The 17,527-nt window shown below is 45.8% G+C and overlaps 8 protein-coding genes across 8 annotated transcripts; 4 read left to right on the forward strand and 4 right to left on the reverse strand.

Annotated features, from left to right (window-relative positions):
* Positions 1–617: 617 nt before the first annotated feature.
* On the reverse strand, positions 618–2,159 carry EYB26_006503 (uncharacterized protein; the record flags this gene model as incomplete). Its single annotated transcript, XM_054265779.1, has 5 exons — positions 618–727; positions 822–911; positions 992–1,234; positions 1,310–1,790; positions 1,860–2,159. The coding sequence occupies 5 exons, from the start codon at positions 2,157–2,159 to the stop codon at positions 618–620; spliced, it is 1,224 nt and encodes a 407-aa protein (XP_054121754.1).
* A 520-nt stretch (positions 2,160–2,679) lies between these two features.
* Positions 2,680–3,681, forward strand: EYB26_006504 (uncharacterized protein; the record flags this gene model as incomplete). Its single annotated transcript, XM_054265780.1, has 2 exons — positions 2,680–3,075; positions 3,145–3,681. The coding sequence occupies 2 exons, from the start codon at positions 2,680–2,682 to the stop codon at positions 3,679–3,681; spliced, it is 933 nt and encodes a 310-aa protein (XP_054121755.1).
* Positions 3,682–3,791: 110 nt separating this feature from the next.
* Positions 3,792–5,333, reverse strand: EYB26_006505 (uncharacterized protein; the record flags this gene model as incomplete). The annotated part of the gene is made up of 1 exon (XM_054265781.1): positions 3,792–5,333. The coding sequence occupies one exon, from the start codon at positions 5,331–5,333 to the stop codon at positions 3,792–3,794; it is 1,542 nt and encodes a 513-aa protein (XP_054121756.1).
* A 1,021-nt stretch (positions 5,334–6,354) lies between these two features.
* On the forward strand, positions 6,355–7,008 carry EYB26_006506 (uncharacterized protein; the record flags this gene model as incomplete). The annotated part of the gene is made up of 3 exons (XM_054265782.1): positions 6,355–6,379; positions 6,471–6,568; positions 6,628–7,008. 3 exons carry the CDS (start codon positions 6,355–6,357, stop codon positions 7,006–7,008), a joined length of 504 nt encoding a protein of 167 aa, XP_054121757.1.
* A 270-nt stretch (positions 7,009–7,278) lies between these two features.
* Positions 7,279–8,803, reverse strand: EYB26_006507 (uncharacterized protein; the record flags this gene model as incomplete). Its single annotated transcript, XM_054265783.1, has 3 exons — positions 7,279–7,929; positions 7,988–8,497; positions 8,564–8,803. 3 exons carry the CDS (start codon positions 8,801–8,803, stop codon positions 7,279–7,281), a joined length of 1,401 nt encoding a protein of 466 aa, XP_054121758.1.
* Positions 8,804–9,648: 845 nt separating this feature from the next.
* Positions 9,649–11,085, reverse strand: EYB26_006508 (uncharacterized protein; the record flags this gene model as incomplete). Its single annotated transcript, XM_054265784.1, has 1 exon — positions 9,649–11,085. The coding sequence occupies one exon, from the start codon at positions 11,083–11,085 to the stop codon at positions 9,649–9,651; it is 1,437 nt and encodes a 478-aa protein (XP_054121759.1).
* Positions 11,086–14,057: 2,972 nt separating this feature from the next.
* On the forward strand, positions 14,058–15,521 carry EYB26_006509 (uncharacterized protein; the record flags this gene model as incomplete). The annotated part of the gene is made up of 3 exons (XM_054265785.1): positions 14,058–15,015; positions 15,088–15,152; positions 15,214–15,270. 3 exons carry the CDS (start codon positions 14,058–14,060, stop codon positions 15,268–15,270), a joined length of 1,080 nt encoding a protein of 359 aa, XP_054121760.1.
* A 768-nt stretch (positions 15,522–16,289) lies between these two features.
* On the forward strand, positions 16,290–17,041 carry EYB26_006510 (uncharacterized protein; the record flags this gene model as incomplete). Its single annotated transcript, XM_054265786.1, has 2 exons — positions 16,290–16,622; positions 16,691–17,041. The coding sequence occupies 2 exons, from the start codon at positions 16,290–16,292 to the stop codon at positions 17,039–17,041; spliced, it is 684 nt and encodes a 227-aa protein (XP_054121761.1).
* Between the last annotated feature and the right edge of the window lie 486 nt (positions 17,042–17,527).

Here is a 17,527-nt window from a genome sequence, read left to right on the forward strand (position 1 = left end):
CCTTCGTTGATGTGCTCGTTCTGTGGAATCCATTTGTATTTCCAGGTTTACCCCTCATGCGAGGGGGTGCCGACATTGAACTGATACTGTTGAACTGATACTGTAAATGGAACGAGTAGAGGCTGAACCGATCTCTGGGAAGGGGTTCAACGGCAAGATACCAGGAATGCCGAGCAGTCTCCGCTAGGGTTATTGTACAAGTGCCGTAGAAGCGCCTAAATATTAGCGTCAAAATAGGGCCTTGAAGGCATATGCCCTAATCTTGGCTTTCCCAGCCCTAAACGACCCATAACCCTAAGCGAACAACGATGTATATTCTATAAAGGATTGCAAATTTCACTTACCCAATCTACTCTTTTTTTGTTAAAATCGACGGGCTCTAATTATTTAGACACGCGTTCCATGAGAACCCGGCTAGATGGACCTGAATATCCATCAGGTTAAAGCAGTGGAGGCAAGTTTATGGAGCTCCACCAAAAGTGGAATGTTTTGGGGTGAGCTTGTTCCCTGTGGACAGTATCTAGATACTCCACTAATCGGCGATCACATGCTATCGTCGTAAATAGGGAATTGATCTGTATGTACGGAAAAAAATGTTCTATATGATGTAGTCAACACTACTCTCTAACCACCTTATCAATACACTCTGCTACATATCGCACATTCCCCCAATTGAGACCTGCAATAGATACTCTAGAGTTAGCAGCCATGTAGATGTGGTATTTCTCTAACTCAAATTCCTCACGGGTTAGCAATCAATCAACTTACTCAAACTGGGTAGGGTAGGACCTGGCTATCGAATAAAATCACAGTAAACTCACCTTGCAAAAGAGAAACTTGGTGCGGACTCAATCCCAAGATGCAAAACATTCCCCTTTGCCTCGTTATACGCTCCCAGTTCCCTGGTGTATCTTTGAAAAAGAAAGGAAAGGAATGTCAATAATCGCTAATACTATATTTACAACTTTGAACATGAATGGAAAGCACTCACCTAACTGATCAAGCTCCTTAAAAAGCCGACGCCGCATCTCAGCAATCCTGGAGCTCATAGTCACCAAGTTCCGACTCCATTCAGCGGCGATACTCTCATCCTCAAGGACCGCAGCAACAATTCGAGCGCCGAAGGCGGGAGGGTTAGATATTTCAACTCGAATTAGTTGGGCCAATGCTGATTCAACTGCCACGGCGGCAGTGGTTGAATGAGAAACGAAGGCACAGAGACCGATTCTTTCACCTATTTCGAGAATGTCTAATCAGCCTCACACCAACGCATTGGCATCGAGCTACTGGTAGGATGCTTGTAGCTCACCGTAAAGACCCATGCTTTTAGCAAATGAAAGGCACACAGCCACTTCAAGGGATAACTCCTCCGCAAAATAACGAATCGCAAAAGCATCTTTGGCATAGTCGCCAGATGTAATACCGAGATACGCAGCATCGAATATCGGGAATAATTGGCGCTCTTTCATGATTTTTCCGATTACCTCCCATTGCTCAGGACTGGGGTCCCACCCACTAGGGTTATGAGCGCTGGCGTGCAGAACAAGTATAGATTTTGGGGCAGCTTCATTGAGAGTATTGAGTAATGAAGCCATATCTACTCCATCTATGTCAGAGGTTGAGTATGTATACTCCTTAACGTGGAAGCCAATGGACTCAAAGACCTGTCGGTGGTTTGACCAACTAGGGTTCGTGATGTATACGGTTGTATTGCTGCCGAGGGCTCTGTATAGCATTTTGCCTGTGACATGCAACGCACCTGTCCCTGATAGTGCCTGACATGAAGAAACCTATTATTCACCCGGTCCAATTAGTACCAGAAAAACTTGTCTCTAAGACAAATAGTTTTTGTGACGTACTCTCTTCTCTCGAACCGCGGCCGCCGATGATCCAAAAACCAGCTTCGTAGCCAACGTGCGAAAGGGCAAAAGACCCAAAATGGGAAGGTATTCATGATTCGAGTCCTTGATCTTCTCCTTGGCCGTGTGCACCGCAGGTAGAATCCATGGATGCCCATTCTCGTCTTTGTAGGTCCCTTGACCTAGGTTGACCTTGAGGGCATTTTGGTCGGCATTGTACTTTTTGGTGAGCTCGAAGATGGCATCCGGAGGGATGTAGGTGATGCTACTGAATATTGATGGAGAAGTTGAAGGATTCATGATTATGTACTGCTGAGAAATTATGTGAGAGAAATTAGGATACCGTGTATTTTCACTGATAAAAGCCAGATGAAGGATGCACAAACGTAGTCAAAGAGGTGGAGGAAACCATGACTCTACAGAAACCATAACTACGTAGTTTATGAGAGGGGTAATTGAATCCAAATGTTCGCCAATATCGATAGTAAAGTCTCGTTCGGTTTGTTGTAATACTTACCGATGGTTTGGAAGAGGGGTATCGTTGAAGCTGTTATCATGGAGCTCCACGGCAAGGAGCATATCGTGCCGAATCTAAAAAGTGGAGGAATAGAACCACAATCGACGAGAGAGAAAGAGGTGGAAAGAGTTAACATTAAGAAAGTGCCTCATTTGGTACATCTAATAGAAGAAATGAATTCCAATTGAGGCTCGAGCGAGTGTTGTTCTCTCTTCAAAGGGCTTTATATCGAGCAAAATTACGTCGTCTTCTAGGGCATTGGTTAGCTACCGAAAAGAGGGTGAACATCGAAAATATCAAAATATGGGAGTTACCAAGCCCAGATATGGTGTCTACACACCACTAGTGACTTTCTTCAACGATGACGAATCTATCGATTTCGAAGCTACTCTGTCGCATGCTAAACGCATGGCAGACAGCGACGTTGCCGGTCTTGTCCTCCAAGGTAGCAATGGAGAAGCTCCCCATTTAGACCATGATGAGCGAAAAGCTCTGGTACGCGCAGTAAAGGATCATTTGGCAAAACTGGGTTACATGGAGCTGCAATTGATCGTGGGCTGTGGTGCGGCCAGTGTTAAAGAAACCGTCCGATACATATCCGAAGCAAAGGAGTCTGGTGCCGACTATGCTTTGGTCTTGCCACCGGCGTATTGGGTTGCGGCGATGAACGCAAGCGTTATTGAGGGTTTCTTTCGTGATGTATGTCAAACATGTACCTTTCGCGTTCCGTTTGTTCACCGTCAAACCCTACTGACATGAGGGAACCAGGTGGCCGCAAAATCAGCCCTACCGATCCTCATATACAATTTCCCCGGAGTAGGAGGAGGCATTGACATCACCTCTGATTCAATCATCCGCCTCGCCCAGGCCGACTCCAAAATCATTGGGTGTAAACTCACCTGCGGGAATGTGGGAAAACTGCAACGCATCTCATCAACACTCCCAGCAGAGTCATTTGCGGCCTTTGGTGGAAAATCAGACTTCTTTCTACCTGCACTCGTGGCAGGATCTAACGGTATAATCGCGGCTCTCGCAAACGTTGTACCTAAAACGCATGTTGAGCTGTTACGGCTTTGGGAAAAGGGGGATTTGAAGTCGGCACAAGCACTCCAATCTAAGCTTAGCCAGGCGGACTGGGCCCTGTCAAAGGTCGGTATTGCTGGAGTCAAGGCGGTGGTCTCGCATCATTTCGGATATGGGACAGGCAAAGGGCGACGACCTCTTGGTATCGCGACGATTGAATCACTGAGCCAGGACGTAGTATCTAGCATCCTGGCAGTTGTTGAAATTGAGAAGAAGTTATAGATACTGGAAACATCAAAAGCAAATAACATATTTGAGAGTTACCCAAAGTATATTGATCTCCTCCAGATAAGCTAGTATGTTATCATGATATATCTCATAGATTGGTTGTCTTATGACATGATTATAACATCTTCATCCGTCGCATCCCTCCACACAACACCCTTCATCTTTTTGATTCGTCTTTCTGTAGCCAGGAAAAGTAACAAATATAGATGAGGCGCCACTTCACCCCATGTATACAGCTTCAAGGTCACAATTTTGGGTTCCCCGGTGGAAGTAACCGATGAATCCTGCTCGAGGAGACACCATATTCCCCATCCAGCACGGCCTTCGGTGAAGAAATCGCGAAGAAAGGACCAGAATTGAGAGAAAAACGTTTGCGTCCAGATTTGCGCATTTGTGTGGATGCTCGGATTCCTTGAGGTAGAAGTTGGATTATTGCTAGCGTCCGGCACGATCGTAATGCATGGGAGGAACCAATATCCCCTTTCTAGAGGACGTAGCTCGCGGTTCTGTGATTTGGGCGTGAATCGTGACGATTGTTTCATGCGTTCTGCTAGAGTCTCCAGCGTAGGTGTGATATGTGTGCGGAATTTGTCGTTGGACACTGGTGGATGGGGCGCGCGGATTTCGATGGGGAGGTTGTCTAGAGATATCGTTCCGGTGGCCTGGGGAAGTGTTGGACGTTTGTTGGGCCGCGATTTGGCGGAGGCTTGCGCCTTTGCGTCTCCAATATGAGAGTCTTGAGAACTGCCGCCAGTTGTGATGGCTTTTCTTTTTCCAAGAACGCTCGCAGAAATGGATGGATTCGCTTGTATGGTTGGTAGATTTGAAGACTTCTCCCTTAGTGGAGAGCCAGACGTCATATGAGCTTGAATATTAGCTGACAACTCTTTTGGGCTCGCACTCGGCACTGAGGAGGGTATTCGTGTAATATCATTATCCGGATCGTATTCAGTGCTGTCAAAGGTGTACTTCTTGGATTGGCGGGCGGAATCAGGGACAAATGAGCGATCAACTTGAATTGAATCATCGACAGTCGTCTGATCGGCTTGTTCATCTTGCTGTGAATCCGGTATAACGTCCAATGGCGTCTCCCATGTAGATGGCCCGTTGTGAATATGCTCGGCTCCGAGTCCTTCAGCGCTGATACTTGCAGATTCCAAATATTCAGGCGAATTCGGCGTGTTTCCAGTTCCAGTTTGCGACGAGAGCGGGACTAGAGGTTGAAAGGAGAGCTCGCTCTCTTCTTCTGTTGAGATAGAAGGAAGGGGTTGGCCAACGAGCTGCGAGGTGTTCCCAGGCGATGCAAGCCTTGTTTCAACATGTTGCGCAGGCTCCAATTTCTCGAACGTATCTGATGTTACTAAGCCATTCAGGTCATCGCCCGAGTTGGCCGAAACCGTCTCATGGTGATGAGCGGAAAATGATGGTTGATCACCCGATGATGAAGACAATGACGCGAACGAACGCAATATATCCACGCTGACCTCAAGGTCGCCTCGATCGTTATTATCCTGTAGACAGAAAGCGGATTGACGCGACACGGGCTCAAAGGCTAGGCATGCCTCGACAAGAGCGCGGTATCCAGCATCGTCACTCACCGCACTGGGAGCTCCAACGTGTACGAGGATCTCGGGGCTGGCTGCCATCTACCGGCGTAACTTGGTACATTTCGCGAGAGGAATCAAGTGATGAGGAGCATACCGGGAAACAATAGCCAGAGCGTATTAAGATGCCGTTCTTGACTACTGTTCGCGCTGGATATGGCTGGTTGAAGTAGGTGTTGTTAACTTTTTTTGGTGTGGCACAAGAAGATTTGAGGGAAGTCGCGACCGCGTTGTTAGGCAAGTGCGTGTGCATAAAATGACAAAGTGGCCTTCTTAAAGTTCCCGCCACTAAAGCCACACTACAACCACGTCACAAAGGTATTCGATCTACCTGCCTTAATGGAGAGCCACTTTGACATCCATATATTGTGTGTCGGAGGCCGTCGGTCTTTGGACACCGTCGACACAATTGCCAGTGTTTCTCTGCCAAGAATTAGGCAGCGTATCCATGGATATATCAAAAGTTAACAGGGCGAGGCTTGATTTGGCTTTGTCAGTAGACAAATTAATACGTCCTTGCCGTCTTACTCATATCACAAAATGGGGTGATTATTTCACAATCTGAGCGGGATTTCCTGTTCTTCCGTCCTGAGCACTTCTCACTGAACTCACTGTCAGTCACATTTCACTATGTAGCCGTTGTGATTCCTTGTCGGCGATGTAGACGTGAGAGGTCGGACATGGGAATTCCTATCGGAACTACAGGAATCAGTTCGGATAACACATGGAGAGAAGAAGGGTTAGAATCGTTGGAGCATGCTACCTTCATCGGGTCACTCAGTCAATCTACATACATAACTGAATGTATAGGAGATCTGATAAGAAAACACATACATCAACGTGCCTGACTGCCAGCTGGGCCTCCGAGGGGGCATATCCCGGGTAACCTATATGGGGAATCGATCCTGCATGCGCGAAGATCACATTCCTTGATACAGCTTTGAATCTAAAGTGACATCTTGCATAGCCAGAGATACCTCTGATTACAAAAGAGACTGGAAGCTCAGATTTACGAGGAATATCGGCCAGTTTGAATAGCATATTTCGCAACATTTACCACAATATGACCAACCAACCTAGTTTCGAAGGTTTGTGCAGAGCCTACCTCTTGCTTGTTGAGGCCTTGCTTTGAGATATAAGTCAATATTGATTAATGCGGGGTTATCTCGGTGCTTTTAGATGTCCTAGGATGCCAGATGGCCTTGTTTGAATGGGCGGAAAGCTATGATACCAAGGATTGGAATCGCCTCGCAAAATGCGTTGCCCCAACTGTTCGCGTAGGTCTTTTTACTTCTCTCCCCATGAACCATGTACTGATTACACCATGCATGGATAGATTGACTACCGCGCCTTTCTGAATAAACTTTGGGAAGCTATGTCCGCCGACGACTTCGTCAAGATAGCCTCGGACCCCCACGTCCTCGGAAACCCCAAGGTCAAGACACAACACTTCATCGGTGCCCAGAAATGGATTAAAGTCAGTGACAATGAGATGATTTGTAAGCATCAGATGCGTGTCGCCCATCAAAAGTACAAGGATGACAAATTTACGGAGGCTACTCTCAAGGGACACGGCTATGGTGCTTGCACCACCACCTTCCACAAGATTGATGGTATTTGGAAATGGGCTGGTCTCACGCCAGATATTCGCTGGCACGAGTATGACCTCGATAGGATTTTCCATGAGGGTGAGGAGAAGTTTGGTGAGAAGGAATGAAAACATAGATTATTTAGAATGGACATTTTGAATGTTTAGATATCAATCAGTTTCGGGCATTAGCATCGTTATACTGAGGTAAACACAGACTTTTGTCTACATAGTATCAATCTAGGTAGTATTTTGAATTCACGCATCTAGCGTATCATACTTCACAATTACAACAATTTTTAGTCCTATCTTATTTCAACCTTAGAGATATGCGCTTTCTTACCAACGATGCACTATGTATACAAATTCCTAAACACTGTTTGGCAACCATCCATTCAATTATGTTAAACTTGACCCGGAGTCAAGGTTGACAAGGTCATTCATTCCATTGTTCATCATTTGCCCATTTCTTATAAAACCTGTGCGTGCCTGTTGAGTCCCCTGCAACCTCACCGTGTTGGCCTGGTATTGAATTGCGAGAGCCACCGTAGCACTGTTTCGCAAGTTGAGCTTGTTCACCACTACCAGACCGCCCATATTATCCTGCACATTATTCACCATCTCGACTATCTCCGCGACGCCCATTTCGTGCTCATTGCCCAACTGTAAACGATACAGATCGCGCGCAAGGGCAGCCGCTTCAACTTCCGCAATTACGGAGCCAGGTTCTGGCAACAAGCAAAGAACCAGAATTATCTTCATTGATGAATCTGACCGGAGTACGCCGAGATGAGCCCTCAATTCTGCCAGAACTCGATCCGATAGGGACTGCCCGGGCGTTCCGAATGAGAGCGCTGGTAGATTAACAATGTACAGGGCTGCATCCTTGACAGCTTGTATTGAACCGGAATGCCGTTTTTGGACCTCAATACGAGGATGAAAGTCTTCTGTGCCGCTTGGTGATACTCCGGTGTCTACTTGGAGAATGAAATGAAGGCCGGGGTAAAGTTCGATGAGGGCCATGGCCATTCCTGTTGACGGAGCTCCAGCCTATCCCACGATTTAGTATCATGTATTCCAGTACTGCATTGGAAGCTGTTATACTCACATCGATCATACATGCTTTCCGTACATTCCGCCAGTCTAATCTACCTAGTATATCCATCATACTCTCAGCCGGATCTTCGGCGCATTGAAGGTATGCACACCATTGTCGCGAAAGCTTGCTTTTTTGTCTGCATACTGCTTGAAAGGGTTGTGAAGTACTGAAGGTCACACTGTAAGCGCTCTCATTTGGGAGATTGGAGCGTGGGAATCTCCTCGTCGCTTCGCCCATCTTCAACGAGACGGGCGCAGCGGTCTCGGCGAGGAACATGGCCGCATCTAAGTAGGAAAGCTTGGTGACGAATTGTGCGGAGAGGGCAGTGGGTGCGATGCCTCCAGGCTGTGGTTGAGACAGAAATCCAGCCGTTGCCATCATGCGTACGACTTTAGAGAGAATTGTTTCAGGCACATCGGCAAGCTCTGCGATGTCCCTGACCGGCACAACGCCATCGAGGGGAATATAGGCGAGGACTTGGAATTCTCCAAGCCATTGCAGACAAGCAAGCAGTTGGTTCTGTTGTCTGTGACGTCAGCCAAAGTGTTTGCTAATCAAGATCAGGACTTGAACGCCCACACATACTTGACTGGCTAGCTGCTGGATGAAGTCCACCGGTTCCGCTAGTAATGTCTGCAGCCGCGTAGCCACAGCGAGTAGATTGCGTCTTGCGCGATGAATCTCACTCGGCGCATTGGGAGGTATTGATATATGAGACGCAGAACCAGTGTTGATATAAGGGTTGCAATGATCTGTAATGACCTTGGCCGCACTGTTAAGCTCATTGATGTAGCTTTGAAGTTGATCTAAGTTACCGGCACTCATGACCGCAGTTCTGTAAATAGGAAACCACAATTACCGTTTCGAGAGATATGAGGTGAAGAGAGGCCCTTGCATTGGCTGTGATATGCTGTCCTGGTTATTTCGAATCTCTTTAATATCTTTGATAGTGGCAGGGTATGCAAGATATTGCTCCCCTTAGGTCATGTTTCGATTTAGGTAGTCTTAGGGTTTTATACTGAAGGTACACAATCTAGACTCCTAGACCTCGCGAATATATCGCGAGGTCTAGTTTTACGCAGTTGTTGATCTGGACAGCAACTGCCTAAATATCGACCGTCTATCTTACCAGAGTAGAGACACGATGACGATGAAATGAGGGGCGTTTCAGAGCTCGAATATAGCACGGACACCGACCTGGCTGAAACAACTGAAAACAATTAGCCCTACTCGTCGTCAACCAAGTCATCACGGTACACAGCTATAGAGTAGCCAACTACTAAGATACATACGTGCTACCCTACACACTGCAACGCAGACTCGACGCGTAATTAGTATTGGAGACTTCAACAAAGCCCTCATTCTCACCTGGATATTCCCTGGTAGCTATGATCAGACATAATTGGTTATAAACGATCCCTTGTATGTTTAGCATCCGGGCCACAATCATACTTAATTTGACTTAATCGTATTTTAGTATAGTAATACTGCAATATTCACAAATGGCTTTAATATTACCTTCAAGTCCCGTTAGTTATCTCTAAACCCAACATACTCTTCACACAAACTACGCACCAGTGCCTCGTTGGCAAATTCCAAACAGATAGCTAGGTGGACTCTTGGACAATCATGATGGGCTGCTACCTAAACTAGCCAAATGTATATCAGCATCAGCCGAGCAGATCAGCGAATTTGCGGTACTCTTGATCTGCAGCTAAGCGATCATGACAGCTATTTTCCTGCACAACATATACTTCAAGCCCATCAACCTTACCATCGATCCTGGTAGCTGGCATTACTCCAAACACGCCCTCAAACGCTGGTAGTGGGAGCCTAATTGTCATGGGCAGGCCAAATCCAAAATCATATTCCGCGTAAGCTCTCATCCCAGTCCAGCTGGTACCCACAACATTTTGCGGGTGCCAGATCCAGCGCATCTCTTCTTTGCCTTCGATACCCTGACGAACTTTAACGAGATCTGGGATGGAGTTTTCGTTGATCAATGTAGTACAATGACGAATTGTCTCTGCGATACGAGCCAAATTCTGGCTTTCGATAAGCTCTTTCAAAGGGATCGAATCCGAAAGTGTCACAAGAAATCCATTTCCCACATAGTCTGGGGAGATCTGTCCCGCCCACTTGCCTCGGACGTCTACAGCGTGTGAGAAACTTGACTCCGTCTTTTCCACGTCAATGTCCAAGAAGGGGATCCGTGAGCGGGTGACGCAGCGCCAAGTCAGAGCTGAGACGCAATCGTAGCTAGAAACAAACTTTCCGGTTTCGGTTGGCTTGCACATCTCCTTGAGCTTGGCGCATGACGCGGCAGAAATGCGATAAATCTTGTTGCTAGTTGGTGGTCGCTCTGGAGGATTGATGAGCTTGCCAGGATCATCTTTGCTGATAGGATGATACGTAAATCCGCGAATATTCTTTTTTAACTGTTCAGTTTCTGCAGCATCTGGTGTGTAGGCTGCATTGAAATACGTCCGGCCCAAGCTGGGCTTCCAGACGGGCAAGGGTTTCCCCTCTAAAGCCGCCTTAGTGCTTGCAGCCCAGTAAACGTAGATATTGTCAATACTTTTGGCATCCCCACACATGTGATGGAAGGACAATGCCAGTATTATGCCGCCTCGGAGAAAATTAACCTGGAAAAGTGCTACGGGGCAGCCCTCATCACGACGGAAGCCGGCCACATTGATATCTTCGGGTGTCAAAAGATCTCCCTTATCGTTGAAGAAGCCCGGATCGAAATTGTGCTCCTCCAGGTACTGATACGAAGGCAAACTCGAGTCTATATCGAGATGATGAACATCAAGATGGATGGGCTTGTGATTTTGGCGAAGAGCGCAGATTCCTCCTTCTGTGGTCTCGTGAAGCACACTGCCCACAAGCGGGACATTTGTCAATAGATTTTCGAGGCCTGTGCTCAAATGACCAATCAATTGTTCTTTGGTCAATGTGTTGCTGGGAAATGGGTAGACCATGCAAGGTGTTGTATGATTTCCTGGAATGACTTGATCGATTTCTGACAGGACGATGGTTGGTTGATCGGGGAGTGCTTTGTGGTCTCTCGCCAGAACTGGGTATGCTTCGCGTTTGGTCGTCATTTCTGAAGATTTGAGTATAGGCTCCTACCTTTAAACACGTTACGGACGGTCAATTGATTGAGATTCCATTATTCTCCATGTGGAATTTCTGTACAGTCTATATAATTAAAGCTCATCGGTTGAATGCATTCCAAACCCTTCAGGCACGCTTATCCGTGGCGTCCGGTTAAAGTCGGTGTTCAGTTACATGCCGTCAGTTAGGGCTTTGTCTCACTCCCCGATTGTTTATCCCAATCTGGTAGGTAAGGCTGTTGCTTTCAAATAACCCCAATGAAATGCTGCGTCCCAGGAGGTACTTGGCTCTTGGCTTCTTCTTTTCTCCGACTTTCGGTGTTGGGAAATATATTTCGGAACTTATACGATGCAAGTTGTAGTCAGAAGGAATTTCTGGAAGAAAGCTGACACCTTGACACTCTGCATAGTAATTTAAAATATTTAAAGCAAAAAGTTAATTTTACTGTGTAGTTAGTTAATGCTTGCTTTATTATTAATAGCACTGGTGAGACTAAATCTGGTCCCGATTCCTATACAGAACACCTCAAAGCCGACAATTTACGAAATGGACCAGTACTGCGAGATCCTTATGAAGTACTCCGTTCTCACATACGTATATGATTTATGTGAGATAACCCGTGATATACAATTAGATATTACGTACTTGATCGCTTCGTAGGGTTATGACGGAAAAATCCAAGAGACGCCAATCGAGACAAGGATCACGAAGAGTTTGATCCTAATCTAAGTTACCGGCCGGTCACTCAAGGTTTACAGCCACCCGAATGTTCACATGTTCAAACTGACCAACTAAGTCACGGTGATCAGCAATCACCGATGGATGGTTACACAGTACGGATGTATCGCGAGGTGGACGGTGTATTTGATCGCCTTTATGCCCATTTGCCTCCAAAACAACTGTGGCATTCACTCTAGAAACCATGGAACTCATCTTATGGATACGTCGTAGCATTCGTTATTGGATAGTAGAGCGAGTTGGTTGTTTCAGTTCACTCACTGCACTTTCTCTTAGAAGATTACACGAATGTTACTTGGGTGAGAAATAGTAAGTACCTAGTAAATAGTCACTTCTCTAGAGCCAGGTAGCGGATAGAATAATCTCTACCAATCATTCGTGCATTTTTTGTAGTTACTTATCGTCATCTATCATCTGCTACACCGTGTAAGATAATGTGGTCTATTTCTCAACATGTGCAGTCTCGGAGACATGAAGACATCTATCATAACTCGAATTGAACAGAATCAACTCAATTTTCCAGAAATACACGGAGCACATATCAACAATATACTCCGTACTTTGGATATGACACTGCATGCACTTAAGGTAGTGGCCCAAGTCTTGTAGTACGTATTTCGATTAATTATCGCATCTTCTTCCAGTTTCCGGATATTTTAAACTCAATTCACTAACTATGCAAACAAATAATAGCCAGAAACGCAATTGTTCCTGTCCGATCCAGTCTAATCTCAAATACTACTACATGGTCATATGTTTCCTCTAGCTTTAATTAAATTTCCTGACTTGGAATCTAAACCAAAGCAGGCGAAGCAAGCGTGAGAGGATTGCTAATTCTTGCGATTATTCCAGACTCCTTATTACAACAAGTGCCTGGCGTTGAAATAAATCTAGATAAACCTGTTAGATCGGATTACATATGAAATACCGGTACAATACAGGAAATAATTCTCCGTCTTGACTCCTTGAGTTGCTCAATCTTGATATGGTTGATGTATACCAGCAAAGGTTGGGCTCATTGTTGGTCTTGTTTTGAAGTCTTCTACCTACGTATGGCTACACTTCGAGTTTCTGTAGAACAGTAAAGAGCTATCTATTCATCCTAACAGCAAAGTCCATCCCCCATGTTGTATGTTCCTATTGGTCTCTTACCTAATAATACTTCTACTCCGTAGTAAGTTCTCGTACAGTACTACATGACCAACGGCATGCAGCGCCCACTAGACATATAAGTTAGTCCTTCTCTACTACTATGTACGTACTAAGTAATGGAATTGGCTCTTAACACAAAGTTCTAACTGCAGGCTAGCAGACAGTCTGAGTCTGCCCCGCATAATATCTTCAACGTTGCGATTAGTTCAATAGATATTTCCCAAAATCGAGACGTAAGATGAAGCTGTGTACTTACATCCTTTTGCTGACCTGTCTATAGATAGCGCCGTCGCTCACTCCAACTACAATAGGACGAATGGGACAATTTTAAACAGAAATTGACATTAGAGGCTTGTTCAGCCTGTCTCTCTAGTATGAGTTGATGATAGTGAGTTTAAATTACACAACAGCAATTAGATCGATTGTACTCAGCCATTTGACCTCTCAGAAATAATTGTTGTCATATTGTTTTGCTACAAGTGCAGCTTCAGTTGCGGCATGGTCTCCTTGCTAATTTTCAGTGGCAGGAAGGCGATTACGAATTTTAAATCTCATTAATGTAACGCCATAAGCCGGCCCCGGTCCGAAGAACCTTGGAACAACGCTCTATTACAAGTGTAAAATAAGATGCACGGCGGAGGTCAATTGAAGTAATTCAGTTCTTAGTTCAATATCCAAGTGTAGGGGGCTAGGTTTGTATGTGGAGTATACAGTACAGTCCTCATGCAACCAAGAAAGACGCATAGGACCATTGGCTCATTTGGTTAGAAATTAATACTAAATGATAAGCGAAATTGTGAAGCTCATTTTCCCCCAAGACAGTGGCAGTAGCTACTGTACGTGGCAAGGTCTGTGTACTGCGCAGACCAAAATTACGAGAACACAAGTGGTAAAGCTGCTAATTCGAAGAACCTATAGTCGGCCGTGAAGAACGTCTCGAAGGTCAATCAGGTTCGGCTTATATCGTCGGATGGTAGCTCTCCCTTTGTCCCTTTCGCGAAACCTTTTTCTTTTCTTTTCGGTCCTTGATATACATCATCCTATACCCCATTGCACACACTCTATAAACATGGAAGACCTTCGTTCTCCTTCTCAAGTACAACCTGCCTCCACTAAAAGTCGTGGACCGACACCTGCAATACCCAAGCTACGTGACAGCTGTCATCCCTGTGCTGCCTCCAAGTTGAAATGCAACAAGGAAAAGCCAATATGTGCACGTTGCGCAAAGCGTGGAATAACTTGTGAATACTTGGCCACGAAACGTGGAGGAAGGAAACATACCAATAGAAATACAAACACCACCACGGATAGCAACCGGGCACCGCCAGGCAACATTGCACCACCGCCACCACAACCCTTGAAGGTGACTCAATTTATGCCTCCAAAGACTACCTGGTTTCCAGCTGCAAGTAGTATTCCTAGTACAATCGCGCATGGATCCCCCATTCTCATCCAGAATTCTCCACGACCAGCAGGCCTAATTATTGACATCCCTCCGCCTATGTTATCACCTGTGAATCATCCCATGTCTGGTACCATGGCCGATTTAACCACCGACCTTGATGAATTCTTTGCCACACCTAACTCATTTTCTATCCCAGAATTAAGCGATAATGATATTCTAGGCCAGTCACACTTCTTCCAGACTTCTATTGAGAGCAGCACAGGCAGCAACATTACATCTAGTAATAGCTGTGAAAATCTATTTGAGACGTTCCATTTATTTCAGGATGGCATCCCAGATTTTCCGGTGTTCTCTAAGCCGAGTTCAATTTCAGATACTCAAGGCTCGCCAGCCGATGCCCAAAGAAGCGACAACAGCACGCGGGGAACAGACAACCTCTGCTGTTGCTTGGTGCGAGCTCTTGGTCTCATGAAACAACTATTTCCAAACCCAACATCCAATTTTACATCGGCTATGGAAGAGGTTGATCAACAACAACCACAACAACAACAGCAATCAAATATTTCGCCGCCGAGTATCCAAACAGTCATATCCAAAAATCAGGATACTATTGCAGCCATTAGTATGATGTTGAACTGCTCGTGTGCACATGACGGCTATCTTTTAACAATTCTGTCACTTATTGTATTTAAAGTACTCGGCTGGTATGCAGCAGCCGCTGCGCCCAAGTCCGCTGCTTCAGACCATGACAACTTGGCAGTACAAACACCAAACATAACCCACTCACGGACATTATCCCATCCAGAACTGGTGATTCAAGACAGTAAAATCGTGGGAAATTACCGGCTCGAAGGCGCTGACGCAGATCGCATGGTAGCACAGCTGGTATTAAGCGAGCTACACCGTGTCCAAAGCCTAGTTAATCAACTGTCAACAAAATTGAGATCACAGATCGCCCACGGGACACAATTCAACGGCGAATCATCCCATGGATCGAGCTCCAAGTCCGACGAAAGCGACTTGACTGTACCGCTATCCGCATTAACATTCGACCAGATTATTGTGGATTTGCGAAAGAGACTAAGAGCTCTTTCTGTGAATATTGTGGAAGGTTTACGCAGCCATTGAATTAGCGAGGCATAGGAGTTCTGGGGTGTTTTTTTAATGGGATGCAACGTGGTTTCCGACATGGGAGGATGAAATCAGTCCTCGTCAGAAGATTTGGCAGCCCTTGAACACGTTTTTAACGTAACGCTGTATCTACCTAGGGGGTGAAGTTACGTATGCGATCAAAGGTATCTAAAGCTGTGTTGGTTGGAATTTACGTTATATGTTTACTAGAAATCAGTGTGGCTCTGCATCTTCGTCGCTGAAGTATTTGAAAAGTGGCTAGATTGTTCGAAATACAGCCTACCCCTTTCCATGTCACGCATTAAAACTGGTTGCTGGACGAAAGAGCTCAAATAGTTTCATTCCACGGATGCTCGGATATTAGGCAATGAGCGAATTCCTTCCCAACTTTGTCGTCCAGTATGCTTAGCTCTCACATATGGAGACAGTAGTAATATTGTACTACGTGAACTTCGTCAATAGTAATATGTTGGGTTGCTGTTATATTGGGTTTGGTCAATTCGGGCTCCGGCGTATCCAGGTCTTCCAGCAGAGGTCGGCTGGAGAAGAATGCCTAAGCCGACCATAGCAAGTGATACTGGGGACCAATACTGGGAACCAACAGAACTCCTAAATCCGATGAGTGGAGATATATGAGCGGGATACCGTATGCAAGACCATCTATAGACTAGTATTCCGTAAAAAAAAGAGTCTGAAGCTACTTGATAGAACCTCCCAATTTGATTTGTCCTTTACATAAAAACAAACACTTCTAAACAATTCATAATGTCTGCTCCATATATCCCTTACCGCCTCGACGGCAAAGTAGCTCTCATTACCGGCTCCGGACGAGGGATCGGCGCAGCTATTGCTACTGAACTCGGTCGCTGTGGAGCTAAAGTTGTTGTCAACTACGCCAACTCTAAGGAATCAGCAGACAAAGTCGTTGCTGAAATCAAGTCGTTTGGAACTGATGCTGTAGCCTTCAAGGCCAATGTCAGGAATGTTCCAGAGACCGCTAAGCTTATGGACGATGCTGTCGCTCACTTTGGTGGACTCGATACTGTTGTCAGCAACTCCGGTGTGGTTAGCTTCGGGCACTTTGGAGATGTGACTGAGGTATGTATTTCCTGGATTACAACGGCCTGAATAATTGATCACTGAACATTTCTTTTCCCCGAATATAGGAGGAATTCGACCGTGTGTTCAGCCTTAACACGCGCGGCCAATTCTTCGTTGCACGTGAGGCATACCGCCACCTCAATGAGGGCGGTCGTATTATCTTGACCTCTTCCAACACGTCCCAGGACTTCAGTGTTCCTAATCGCTCGATCTACTCCGGCTCCAAGGGTGCTATTGAGTCGTTTGTGCGGATCATGTGCAAGGATGCCGGTAAGAAGAAGATCACTGTGAATGCTGTGGCGCCCGGTGGAACAGTCACCGACATGTTCCACGGTGTTGCACACCACTACATTCCTGGCGGAGAGAAATACTCCCCTGAGGAACTCCAACAGGGGAGCAATATTGACTTTCCCTGAAGATTTGGCGATGATTAGTAAACCAAATAAATAACAAGCAATAGATGGCTGCACATGCCTCTCCCTTGGTCCGCAATGGTTGGCCCAAGGATATCGCTCACGTTGTTGTCTTCATTGCCAGCAAGGAGGGTGAGTGGATCAACGGTAAACCTATCACCATTGATGGTGGTGCCAAATAAGTTGGATGCTTCGTTCTAGAAGATGGTCTATTGGATAGACCAGTCGCAAAACGTTATAGATTTGCTATCTTCATTACGTGGTCCAATCCGGGTTATTCTTGTATCACTACCACGTTTGAGAAGTCCCAGGGTTAATATTTTACAAATGCATACTTACTAATTGGGAGTACTCTGGAGGTACATACGTAGACTACTAGTTACTTTACTGCTGACGTTGATTTATGGTGGAACCCGCAGTGGATCCGCGTGGGTCCCGATAAGGTTAAACACCGAGCCATGACTCGCGCGGTATGCATAGCTGAATCAC

Source organism: Talaromyces marneffei, chromosome 5 (genome assembly GCF_009556855.1).
Source record: "Talaromyces marneffei chromosome 5, complete sequence".
NCBI lineage: Eukaryota > Fungi > Ascomycota > Eurotiomycetes > Eurotiales > Trichocomaceae > Talaromyces > Talaromyces marneffei.